The sequence below is a fragment of the Phacochoerus africanus genome, chromosome 2 (assembly GCF_016906955.1).
Source record: "Phacochoerus africanus isolate WHEZ1 chromosome 2, ROS_Pafr_v1, whole genome shotgun sequence".
NCBI lineage: Eukaryota > Metazoa > Chordata > Mammalia > Artiodactyla > Suidae > Phacochoerus > Phacochoerus africanus.
In genome coordinates, this window is record NC_062545.1 from 56,882,694 (window position 1) to 56,896,747 (window position 14,054).

General features: G+C 37.0%; 1 protein-coding gene across 2 annotated transcripts in view; it reads right to left on the reverse strand.

The window, feature by feature from the left end:
* The window catches only part of RNGTT (RNA guanylyltransferase and 5'-phosphatase), a 205,861-nt gene that overhangs the window by 93,967 nt on the left and 97,840 nt on the right, over positions 1 to 14,054 (reverse strand). For both annotated transcript variants that reach the window (XM_047760902.1, XM_047760913.1), the window contains exon 12: positions 8,958 to 9,026. In XM_047760902.1, the coding sequence (XP_047616858.1) occupies positions 8,958 to 9,026 (69 nt within the window). The remainder of the gene's footprint in view (positions 1 to 8,957; positions 9,027 to 14,054) is intronic.

Genomic DNA, 14,054 nt, shown 5'->3' on the forward strand with positions numbered 1-14,054 from the left:
ATGACAGACTGAGCCTTTAGAAACTCTGAACTTCAATGGCTAGTGGAAGACAAACAGCTTGAGTGAGACGAAGGAATCAGGAGCTGTGGTGTCACAGAAGTCACATTAAGAGTATTTCAAAGAAGCATGGACAGTGGTATAGAGTACCACTAGATGACCCAGTAAGAAACGTGCTGGAAAATGATCTTGATTTTGCAAGGAGGAAAAATCATTGGTGACCTTTCAAAAAAAGCATTTGATTCAAATGGTATTTACCTAGATGAAGCCTTTTTAAAAACACAATCTTAACTAGAAATACAATATATAAAATAAGTCAGGGCCCCTGTGATGTAAATAGAATGCTTACCTGGTAACCTATCCCTGGTCCCCTGAGGCAGTTCATTATGGAAACCTATGTTTGGAAATTCATGTTTTGAAACCATTGGGCTAGATAATCTTGGAAGTCTGGATTTACCTTAATTTGATAAATGCAGTTCATTTATCAAATTAACTGCTCTTTTTTAAAAATTGAGGGTTTTGTGATAATTAATGACTTCTGTGTCTTAGTAAATATCAGATACAGATGATTTTCTTTATAAACACAAAGAAATATCCTAAGCTCAAGAGTTCCCTCCATGGCTTAGCAGTTAACAGACCCGACTAGAATCCATGAGGATGTGGGTTCAATCCCTGGCCTCACTCAGTGTGTTAAGGATCCAGCACTGCCGTGAGTTGCGGTGTAGGCCGCAGGTGTGGCTTGGGTCCCACGTTTCTGTGGCTGTGGTGTAGGCCTGAGGCTGCAGCTTCAATTCGATCCCTAGCTTGGGAACCTCCCTATGCTGCAAGTGCAGCCCTAAAATAGCAAAAAAAAAAAAAAAAAAGAAGAAGAAGAAGAAAAGAGAAAAAAATATCCTAAGCTTTAATTCCCTGAATACATCATGGATTAGCTCTGCTTTTCCTTTCTCTTATAAAAGTAACCAACTAAGTGCAAATCTGGACATATTTAAAGGTTACGTCTCTGAAAAAACAGAACATTAAATCAAAAGGTAAATGAACTTTCTTCTAAGTTGGTATTTGGGGTTTGCCTGCAACAGAATCATCACTTTGACAGAGTATCTTTATCATTGTTCTTCAACATTTTGCCAGGATTTAAAAGTTGGTTTCTTGGTGTTTTGGGTTTTTTTGTTTGTTTTTTTTTTATAGCAATAGTAGTATCTTCTACCTTTTACTCAACTTCAGTTCACTCACTATAATTAATATAACAGAGCAGAATTAACTTCTCGTTAAGTTCTAAGCAGCTAAAACCAAGCATTTGCATTTATCAAATTAAGGAAAATCCAGACTTCCAAGATTATCTAGCCCAATGGTTTCAAAACATGAATTTCCAAGCAATGGTAGGCCAAGGAGTTTCTACATGAGCAAAGGCACCAGGAATCCTCTTCATTTTTCACCATTGATTTGCCTTTGGAATATTTCTGTGGTATGAGAAAATGGACTACAGATTAAAAATCAAACTCTGTCCACCCCTGACTAGGACTTTCTCTCCACTTTATATGGCCTCACTCGAATCACTAAGCTGGTCACTCAAATTGGTCCCTTTCCTCGTTTATTTGAATTGTTGGCTCAAGGAAGCCAACAGATGCAACACCACATTGTGAGAAGTTTGGTGAATTTTCTCATAAATATGGTGGATTAAACACGTGCATTTATACCCACTTTGATTTGAAACCTTACTAAAATAGAAGTTACAGAAAAGAGATGTCAATAGAAAAGGAAAAACAGGAGAGAAGACAACTGCCAATATGTCAAATTTTTGAATGACGGAAACAGTTAATATGTCAAATTTTTGAAAGATAGAAAGTAGACAGAGAAGTTAATAGAATAGAGTGGAAAGAAAACTGAATATTAAGTGCGGCAGAGAAGGATACCAAGGCAGAGGAATTCATGCTGCGGTTCCCTGAAATGGGCTAAATAATACACAGAATAGGTACTGAGAAGATTGCGAAGGGGTGAAAAGGGAGATCTGGTACTGGAAACAAGAGACTGGGTGAAAATCGGTACAAGGAGCACTGAAACCTCCAGTTTCCCTCTTCCACACTGGCAGAAGGCAGGAGATATATTTATTCTGTGGAAAAACTGAAGGACATAAGCTCCAGTCCAAAAGATTCAAGAATCACAGAAGGGGAAGAGTGAAACTTGGAGAATGAAGTGAAAAGTGTACCTACTGAAGAGCGCACCCTATCCCTTTATCTTCTTGATTCCAGTATGCTAACAGGCAGGCAAATGCCACCCAGAAAGAACCTAGAGGGGTGGGCTGAAGAATTCCAGGGAAAAGAGCAATAGACTCTAATATTTAGGTATCCTCCAATGTAAAAATAGAGGGTGAAAATTATATTTTAACATGACAAAAAATACAGGCTATCTCTAATATACTGTATTATTTTGTCATAAGAGTCCATTACTCACCCTGCCTGCACTTAATTATTATAATCGAGTTCATCAAAGATTTTAGACTTCCCCAGAAGAAAAACTTAGAAATGTTGGCAAATTTTACATTAGAAAGTTCCTGGCCTGATTAAGGATACTAAACCTCTCATTCAGAAGTTGCTTCAAACAGAAAGCCTAAGGAAGGAAGGCAACTTAACAAATCTGAGAAAGAATCAGAAATGACAATAGGTACTAGGGTCTCTGGCTATTAGCTGGAAATGCTATATCAAGTTAAATAACGGTGGCAGGATGAAAAATGACCTCCAAAGATATTTAGGAAACTTTATACAAAATATATGTGTAACTGATTTACTTTGCTATACCCCTGAGACTAACACAATTTGGTAAGTCAATTATACTCGGATGAAATTTTCTTTTTTCTTTTTAGGGCCTCACCTGCAGCACATGGAGGTTCCCAGGCTAGGGGTCAAATCAGAGCTACAGCTGCCAGCCTATGCCACAGCCACAGCAACTTAGGCTCCCAGCTGCGTCTGCAACCCACACCACAGCTCATGGCAATACCAGATCCTTAACCCACTGAGCAAGGCCAGGGATCAAACCCACAACCTCATGTTCCTAGTCAGATTCGTTTCTGTGGCACCACAACGGAAATTCCAGATGAAATTTTTTTTTAAAGACAGAGTGATGTTTGCATTCTGGACCCTCTGCAAGGAAACAGTGAGAATTTGAAGAAGGCCAGTGAAAAGTTTCTTAAATGAAAAAGAGATACAGCATAAACTAGATTATATGTATATATGTGCAACCAGGAAGATGAAGTAGCTATAACTTTAAAAGATGCCACCTATATTGGTAAAATATAGAACCACTCAAATATGACAGGCTAAGGAAAAAGATAAAAATGCATTTTCATTTCTTTAGCAAACATTTTCTAAGACCTATTGGGCCAAACACTATCCTAGACACTGGACATTTACAAATAAATAAGGAAAGGACCAATCACTTTAGAGAAGCCCAGAGTTTTTGTGAGATAACCTCATAACCAACAGGTCCCCTGTGAGGTGGTAGTTACTTCTCTACCTAGGGTAAGAAACAGCAAGTCACCTTGAAGGAGATCTTTTCTGCTTTGAGAATAACCATTTAAGTGACCTATGTTAGTTCTAAAGATATTGAACAATTAAGTAACAAGTGCTCCAGAGGAAAGATAGAAAATAGTGTTACTTAGAGTTCCCGACATGGCGCAGTGGTTAACGAATCCGACTAGGAACCATGAGGTTGCGGGTTCGATCCCTGCCCTTGTTCAGTGGTTAAGGATCCGGCATTGCCTTGAGCTGGGGTGTAGGTTGCAGACGCAGCTCAGATCCCACGTTGCTGTGGCTCTGGCGTAGGCTGGTGGCTATGGCTCCGATTAGACCCCTAGCCTGGGAACCTCCATATGCCGTGGGAGCGGCCCAAGAAATGGCAAAAAGACAAAAAAAAAAAAAAAGGAAAAATGAAAACAGCATTACTTTTGGCTTCACAAAAGAAAACCACTCCCCTCTAGGTTCTGTGGAATGGAGGCAGGGAGAGACTAAGAATGCCCAGGAATCCAAGATCTCTTTAAGGCCCCAAATGCTTCTCTTTTCAATCACAACATTACACCTCTCTTGGGCAGGTGACATCCGAATGAGATCAGCTGGCATCAAAGAAGCTGAGAAATTGGATGTTAGGGAAGGGGAAGATATGGGTTGATCAGGACCTAGACTCTCATGGAAAAGATTTAATTCTAGACAAAGGTGTGCATGAGGCTAGAAATCGCCTTGACCAAGCCAATCTAAAAGTAATGACAGAAGAACAGTTTTGTGTCATGCATGTTATGTGTGGGTGTTGCCTGAAGAATTATAAGATTAAGTTTTCATGCCTCAGATGACATGGAAGAAACCTACAAAGTACTATTCTCTAAATACCACCATCAGGAGTTCCCGTCATGGCGCAGTGGTTAACGAATCCGACTAGGAACCATGAGGTTGCGGGTTCAATCCCTGCCCTTGCTCAGTGGGTTAACGATCCGGCATTGCCGTGAGCTGTGGTGTAGGTTGCAGACGCGGCTCGGATCCCGCGTTGCTGTGGCTCTGGCGTAGGCCGGTGGCTACAGCTCTGATTCAACCCCTAGCCTGGGAACCTCCATATGCCGCGAGAGCGGCCCAAGAAATAGCAAAAAGACAAAAAAAAAAAAAAGAAAATGATCAGTTAAAAAATAAATAAATAAATAAATAAATAAATACCACCATCAGACTAACAGGGGTAATTCAGCAATGCCTATTTTCACCGAAACAAACATGTAGTGATGAAAGCAGCAAATGCACAAAAAAAATAGGGTCAATCGACGAACTCATCAGAATTTCACCTTTCTAGAGTCTGATTATTGGAATTATGATGCCTTGAAAAGATTAAGTTCAAAATCTCAGAGCATAAGAATTTAGGAAGTCAAAAGGATCGGATCTTTGCAATTCTGCAATGCACTATGGTTCGGAAGGGGAAGAAGAGAAGGGACCAAGCTATTTCATTTGCGTAATAAAGAAATGTAACTTATTTTGTTCTGCAAGGTGGGAATTTGCAAGATAAGGTAGTGGGGAAAGCTATGCAGCCAGCCTAGAGAATGGAGGGCTTCAGAAGGATTGCCTTCAAGTAAAAAACTAGGTTAGACATATTACCTGATAAATCTCACTATATTGAGGGGAAAAAATTAGCAGTTCTTTTAGCGAGTTTAAGGGAAAGAGAAATAATAATCACAACAAATGAAAATATAAGGCAATTCCTAACTCTAGGTGAAAAAGTTTTCTAAGAAAGAAAATACACTACTTGACAACTCAGATGTGAACAATATTTATGTCACGACAGAATTACAAATACTGAATATTCATTTGGCCAGGTACATGATATAATTATAAAGGGATGACAGAAGGAGGAAGGGTGAGGGAGTGCTGGTGGAGTTATTAGCTCAATCTTCCTAGGAGTGGTACTCTGGGTGTGGGGAAGGTAGGAGAAGAGACTGATCCACTTTTCAGTATAAACCATGGTATTTTAATTGACTTTTAAAATCATGGGTATGTATGATGACACATTACTTGGAACTTTGATAATTTTTCCATAATAATATTATTTTCTGTATGTTGAATATACAAAGAAAGAGGAAAAAAGATGGAAAAAAGAAACTGGCAAAGATCCTCATGAAACAATTATACCCAGATCCGAAGGCTCATTAAAATTACGTATATATTATGATTAAGTAGCATATTCTACAATGCAAGGATGGGTCAACACGAGAAAATCATTGTGGGAGTAGATAAGCAATGAGATCCTGCTCTACAGCACAGGGAACTATATCTAGTCACTTGTGATGGAACATGATAGAGGATAATGTGAGAAAAAGATTTTATATATACATATGTATATGCATATACACATATATGTGTATATGCATATACATATATGTGTGTATGCATATGTACGACTGGCACTTTGCTATACAGTAGAAATTGACAGAACACTGTAAATCAACTATAATGGAAAAAATAAAAATCATAAAAAAATAGAACTACTCTAAAATTTTAAAAAATATTTAAATAAAAAGACAGACTAAAAAAAGAAAAAAGAAAATTATTGTGATTTACTCTGTGAAAGTCATTAAAAGGAAAATGACATAATAATTTCAATGGATACAGAAAAGGCATTTGGTAACTCCCAAAATCTGATATTTATGACTGAAAGGAAAAAAAAAAAAAAAACTTTGTAAAACCTCTGCAAAAACAAAAATTTCTTAACATAAAAAGTATGTAAAAGAAATCTACAAAAACATACTTAATAGAGAAACTTTAGCCAGAGTGCCTTTGAGATTGAGAAGGTATAAATGTCTTCCCCTCCTTTATCCAATGAGAGAAATGTTTAAGCCAGTACTAGAGGTCTTGGCCACTAGACATGATTAGACAATTATTAGAACCAAGAGCGTTCAGCAAGATTGCTGAACCAATAAAATAAGTCAGTCGTCAATGTGACAGTACATTAGAAGTGCTAAATTTTAAAAGATAACTATTTACTATAAAAATAGAAAATAAAGAGTTCCTGTTGTGGCTCAGCAGTAACAAACCCATCTAGCATAAATGTGAATGCGGGTTCAATCCCTGGCCTCACTTAGTGGGTTAAGGATCCAGCACTGCAGTGAGCTATGGTGTAGGCTGCAAATGGCTCAGATCCTGCATTGCTGTGGCTGTGGTGTAGGCCTGCAACTCCAATTTGACCCCTAGCCTGGGAATTTCCATATGCTGCACGTGCAGCCCTAAAAAGCAAAAAAAGAAAAAAGAGAGAGAGAAAATGATAAATATCTAGAACTTAGATTAACAACAATTAAAATCCTAAACTGGATTAAAGAACAGAGAAAGACCTGAAAATAGCTCTACCTTATTCACTGAAAAAGTAACTTAATGTTGTAAAAACCTTAGGATTTTCTCCAAATAATCTCAATTCAAAGCATTTCCAATTAAACTCCCAACAAGAATTTTGGGGTAACCTGACAAACTGAATACTTTTATGTTAAGCCAAATGTCCACAAATATTTAAGACAAGTCTGGCAAAGAAAAGGGAGATCTGCCTTACAGACATCAACTGCAAAGTCTTTGTAATGACACATGTGGTTACTAGAAAGGGAACAAACTGATAAACCAACTGACTACACTAACCATCACAGGACTCACCTGTCAGGCCACTTCTCTTAAGATATACCAAAGTCTCGTACATGCACAGGTCTAAACCATGAGTTCAACCCAATGAAACTTACTGTTAACTACTGTCATAGTTAGATTTTTCAATCCAGGGAGATTAGGCCTGGAAAATACTGGAACTCAAAGATCTAACTTCTATCTTCCTAAAAGAGCATTTTCTACAATTTCTTTCTCCAGCCTCTAACACTCCTCCATCTCCTCTCTCTACGACCATAGAAGATTTTTCACTCCACCAACTTGGCATGAGAGAGCTGGGAGGAAGACTGAAGCCAATCACATACTACATCATACCTAAATTTGCATAATAGAAGAGCTTTATTATATATTTAAAGCTGAAATAACATAGTATAACACATAGTGTTCAAAAACATTTCCCCCACTCTACAACAAGTACCCAGGTTGATGTCTTTCTACATAACTTCGCAACTAGCTCAAATTCTAATTTCTAAGGATAGAGTTAGTGAAGGCAAAATGCAGCATATGATGAAGTGTGGCACATGAAATACAACTCTTTCCTATAAGAGCAGTGGTTCTATACTTGAACACGCATCTGTCACTTGGAGAGCTTGTTAAAACACAAATTGCTGGACTCCATTCCCAGAGTTTCTAATCAGTAGGTCTGGGGTGAGTAACATTTATAACGCCTTGTTAGGTGGACTAATACTCCTTGTCCACAGGCCACGTTTCTGAGGAACACTGTCCCAGGAAGCACAGGTTCTCAAAGGAAGGCAAATTTGTTCTCCAGGAAAAATGAGGCAGTGAATGTATATATTTTTGGTTGTCACAAGCTGGAGGAGTGGAACGGGGAGGTAATACTGGCATCTACAAAGAACAGAACAAGGACGCTGGAAAATCTCCTACCATGCACAGGATAGCTCCCCACAGCAAAGAATTTTGTGGCCAAAAACGTGAATGGTGTGGCAGGTGAGAAGTCTTGCCATAGAGTAGAACATATCTGGTTCCAAATATATGATGTGACCACTAAGCTGGTGAAGTTTTTTAGTGAATTTCAGAAATGTGACATGGAATAGATACTCAAAGAACTGTATTTTTCTTCAAGTATTGAGAACTCTTTGAATTTTACTCATCCACAGCAAAAGAAGCTTTAAAAATATTAATAAAGATATACTGGAATACAGAAAGAAATAAGAATTATGTAAGGCTTTTGGTAGGTTTTTTTGTTTGTTTGTTTGTTTGTTTTTTCAGGGCCACAGCTACAGCATATCAAAGTTCCCATGTAGGAGTCAAATCGGAGCCACAGCTGCCAGCCTATACCACAGCCATAGCAACACCAGATCCGAGCAATGCCTGCAATCTACACCACAGCTCATGGCAATGCCAGATCCTTAGGCCACTGAGCGAGGCCAGGGATCAAACCCACACCCTCATGGATACTAGTCAGGTTCATAACCGCTGACAGGATCCCCTTGGTAGACTTCTAGTAAAGAAACATAAATTAACACTCGTTTTGTAAGAAGAGCAAGAAAATCTATTAAAAGGTTAATAACTTCCCTGAAAAGTAATGATTAGCGATATTTATTTAAGTGAAAAGCAAACAACTTCATTTTGCTACTATGTATATTTAGTATAAATGAAAATTTTATTTTATAATTAATAATATGTTTTAAGGAAAAGCAGTGATTATAGTATAATCAATCCTAAGTAAATATACCTAAGGAAAATGTACGTGGACTATACATACACACTACACTACCGCGCACGTGTGCACCTCCCTCCAACACACACACACAGAAAGAGAGAGAGAAATGAACTTACACCAGTGGGCTGGAAAATAAGTCCATCCATTTCATGGCTGACTTCTTTGGCAAAATTTCCTTCAAGTAGCTATAAAATAAACATATATGTTTTTAGAAACACATTAATCAACACAACAATCACTTTAAAAGGTTTTTAATTTTTTTGTAAGCTTTACAAAAACGTGTTAATACATAAGCTTTAAAAATTAAAACACAAAATGTGGGAGGGGATCCAGAGGGATCTAGGTTAATATACTGCAAGATTACTTTTTTAATATATGCAGATTTCCATGCCATGGCAGTCTAGATATCTTGAACAACATTCCTAACTACAACAACCAAAATGACAGATAAAATATTAAAAACATATTTTTCTTCTTACAGTCTTATTAAGATATGACTGACATAGAGGACTGTGTGAGTTCCAGGTGTACAGCTCAATGATCTGACTTACAGACATCATTTCATAATGACCACAATAAGTTTAGTGAACATCCATCATCTCATACAGACACAAAATTAAAATTTTTTTTCCTTGTGATGAGAATTCAGGATTTACTCTCTTAATAACTTTTATATATAATATACAGCAGTGTTAATTATTTTAATCATGTTGTACTTTACATCCCTAGTACTTATTTATCTTACAAAGATGGTCAAAAGGTACAAACTTCCAGTTATAAAACGTATTTTTTAATGCATTATGCTGAGCCAGCCTAAAAGGAAGGAATACACAGAGCCAAAATCAAAATGAAAGCAGAAACTCTGGGAAATAGTAAATATAGGGAAAAAAATAAATGTACACAAAAAGGGAGAGAGCAGAGACTCTTGCTTGGGGATAAATGGAAAGGGGAGGGGATTCTCTGAGAATCTGTAACCACAAGCTAGTTCAGACATGGGGACTGCCGCCAAAAAATGCATTATCTGTGTTGTCCCCAAACCCTTAAACAGAAACATTAATCTTTCATTTTGTCCTACTTTTTGGAACAATTTTTGGCTTTTTTATATTTTTTCAAGCAAAACATTATACTGCAAGGAATACATAGTATGAAATACAAACAATAGTTTTTCAATATCATAACTACCGAAGAAGAGAGTTATTAGGCCCAATGCTTTCTACTTAGTTCTGAACAAGTAGTTGTCAATCATCTCTTTCACAGATTTTTATTATGTGGAAGAACTAAACATGTATATCACTAACTAAGGACCTAAGCATTGGTTTCCACATCTCAGGGAAGAGAGCAGAATAAACTTTCACAGAGCCAGGTAATAATGTCATGTTACCCAGACTCTGTCAAACTGTCAACACTGTTAAGATAGTTCTGGGATTCAAATATGCTTCACCAAAGTTTTGGATATGCTACATGTTACCCAATCACACTTTCAGCACGATCACATCCTCTTAAGATCACTACACTTAAAGGGGAGATTTGCATTCTAAACACCACAACCAAAATTTCAAGTACAATTCACACTCAACAAAATATCTGATTGTCCTCCCAAACTGTGATGACTTCATCTTCTCTGCCATTTCATTCTTTGAAATCTGCAATTTCTCTAAACTGAAATCAAAAGGAAAATTTTCAAGTATTTCAAACAATGAAAATGAAAATACTGTAGATGCATATTTGAGGAATGCAACTAAAGTGTGTCACAGGAAAATTTATTACACTAAATGACCAGGAGAAAACAAGAAAGGTCACAAGTCAATGACATCAACTTCTACCTTAAGAAACTAAGGGAATTCTAGAGAATTTAGGAATCATAGGTACCAGAAGGAGCCACTTGGGCTGAAACTGCACACTCAATGAAGATCACTGCCACTAAGACTAAGATGCAGATGTAGTTGAAGAAGCCACATCTATGGCTCGCAGATGGCAGAGAAGCTTATGAAATGTCTTGATGAGGCCTCTCATCAGTTTTTAAAGATGGAAGTTATAGTTAGAAAGCAGTATGTCTGAATTTAACATAGTAAAGTAGGAGTAATAGCCAAGGATAAGTTGCCAAAGTGAAAGTGACTAAATCAGAAGAAAGTCATTGAGATGAGAATTTCAAAGAAATGGAGAAGCCAGGGTTATAAATACCAAACCAAACAAGAAAAGTTGTGTTGAGCAAAGATGATGAGCAGACTTTGAGAAAAGAGTTTAAGTTAGGCACAGCTTCTAGGGAAGGAAGAAGGCAAGAAGGCAAAAAAGAAGTTCAATATTCTTAGTTAAAATAGTATGCCTTGAAAGGTTAGGCTTTATTTTAATAACTTAAATACCAGATGATTTTAAAACTCACTGTCATATTCTTCTGTCTCTGATACTATATTCCAAGATAGAATGGCCTATACTTTTAAGATAGTCTGCTTCTTTTCTCTTCCTTGCCCTTGTATTCTTTTTTTTTTTTTTTCCAGCCACACCCACAGCATGTGGAAGTTCCTAGGCCAGGGATTAAACCTGCACCAGAGCAGCAACCTGAGCCACCACAGTGACTACACTGGATCCTTAACCCACTGCACCACAAGGGAACTCCCTGCACTTGTATTCTTACATAAGAAATGCTAAGTTTTTCTTAATTTGTTGGATAACATCTCAACAAAAATAAAATTTCATCCAGTGTTCATTATGTAGTTATTTCCTGACTGTCTACCAATGCTAGAAACTCGGTTATGAGTCTTAGGGATAGTAGAGACCCAATGATAATGTAAACCTAGGCTGATATGCCTCGGTTTAAATAATACCTTTTTAATGGTAAAAAATATCAAATGCAATGATGTAATTAGCCATTTCTCACTAACAGTCTTTCTTCAGAAACACTTTTATTTAAATTATCCAAAGTGTTTTTAGGGAGTTCCCGTTGTGGCGCAGTGGTTAACGAATCCAACTAGGAACCATGAGGTTGCGGGTTCGGTCCCTGCCCTTGCTTAGTGGGTTAACGATCTGGCGTTGCTGTGAGCTGTGGTGTAGGTTGCAGACGCGGCTCAGATCCCGAGTTGCTGTGGCTCTGGCGTAGGCCAGTGGCTACAGCTCCGATTGGACCCCTAGCCTGGGAACCTCCATATGCCGCGGGAGCGGCCCAAGAAATAGCAAAAAAAAAGACAAAGTGTTTTTAAAATACTTCTATCAAAAATTTTTAAGCTATCTTACTTAAAAAATATTTAACAACAAAACCTTGGAGAAGCATTAAAGCGGAATATGTGGTAAATTATCCTAAAGATCCTAGGGTATCTCTATGGCCATACCACACTCGATGTGTCCAATCTCATGGAAAAATCCTATAATGCATTATTTCAAAATTACAATTTTCTCAATTATTTTCCACCAAATAAAATTAGATAATTAAATAAAAGGTAAAATAATAGATATATCAAATAGTTTTGATAAAACATGACAGTATTTCATAAAGTCTTACTTATAAAATTTAATTTGTTTACCTATGAATATAATCTCGCCCCTTGAAGACCCTACAGAAGGCATGTAACTTTCCACTGACCAAATAGTGGTGGAACTGGCAAAGGTTGTATTAGGCGATTGACTCTGATATCTTACCTGATAGATATTTTATATGTCTATGTGTTAGGAAGTAATTGGAAACCAGATCATTATAAATGCATAAGCAGAGAAAGATAATGCTAAAGTACTTGAAATTAGAAACATGAGGTACAAAAGAGAAACTGTAAAGTTACAAAGCATTGAAAGGAACCTTTCAGAAATAAGAAAAAATGATAGCTTAAGACTACAATGAAGAAAGCAATGAATCAGCAGTGTAACTGGGAATGCAAACTGACAACATCAATTCATTATAGCAGAGAAAAACTGTCTCTACCCTTCTGTTCTCAACTATTCTACTCACGTCAGATATTTTCTGAGCAGATATTCCCCACAGCCTCAACTGATTGCCTGAGAATATGCAATATAGTAGCTTCTATCTGCTGACTTTTTTTAAATGTGTTTTCACAACTCTCCCAAAGTTCAAGGTTTAGTTTTACCAATACCCCAAAAATGGAAACGTCCTGGATATTACTACTTATTCTTTTTCACTCCCAAAGTATAACTCCTAGTTTAGGTAAAGATTATTCAATGCTTCTATACCCTAAATATTTCTCTAATCAACACAAAGTCATTCTACAAAATTCATCCTTCTTGCTCACTAAAAAAGCAAATATCTTTTGCTTTATCTTCTTTTAAAAACAATTTGGTTTTTATTTTTTACCAATGATCCCTACATAACAATATCATTAAAGTCAGCTAATTAAAATATACATAGCTTCTGGCACACTATCATTGGCTCTGTCATTAACCTGTATTACTGTAATTAAAATTAAGCATAAAAATTCTAGTGAATTCCACTTGACAAGTTAGAAAATCTAAAAACAAAATTTCTCCAGGAAATATACTTTACTTATTTTTTGGTGGTTGTGAGTCTTATTTCTACCAAAATCCCTTCATAATCAATGCCACAAAATAGAAATCAACCTCATGGAACAATCAAGGTTCTTTTTGCCAAATTTCTGATTTTTGTTCTTAATCTTATAACTGAAGTATTATTCACTCACTCAACAAACATTCATTCAGTCCCAATAATAGACAGCCTCTCTATCAAGTGTTTGAGAATTAATGCCAATCAGTTTCTATCCTGGAAGGGCTAGTGTCAGGATCTAGTGTGTAGGTGCCAAACTCAAATTCCTATAGGTACCAGGCCATGAACCTGAACCCGGTTCAGGTTCAGGTATAAGATCACAGAGACTAGTGAAAGCTACAACAAACAAGAGAGCACATCTTCATTCACAAGCAAACTCAGTATTTCTTAAGTTTTATACGAGTTTAATCTCTCTGGAGCCAACCAGTTTATGACTTGTAGTTAATATGGACCTAAATACACATAAAATAGTCATTTTCACAGTAAGTGCTTTGAATAGAGATGTTAAAGATGTCGGAGAAGACCGAAAAAATAATTACCATTTCATCTATCACTCATGGTTTTATTCCAATGTTTACCGAGTACTAATTATCCATGGGGGGAAAAGATGAGAAGAACAGAAGGAGGAGAAGGAAGAGGTAACACATATAACACCATATGCTAGGCAGTGCTCCAAGCATTTTACATACACAGTTGGCTCTCCGTATCCACA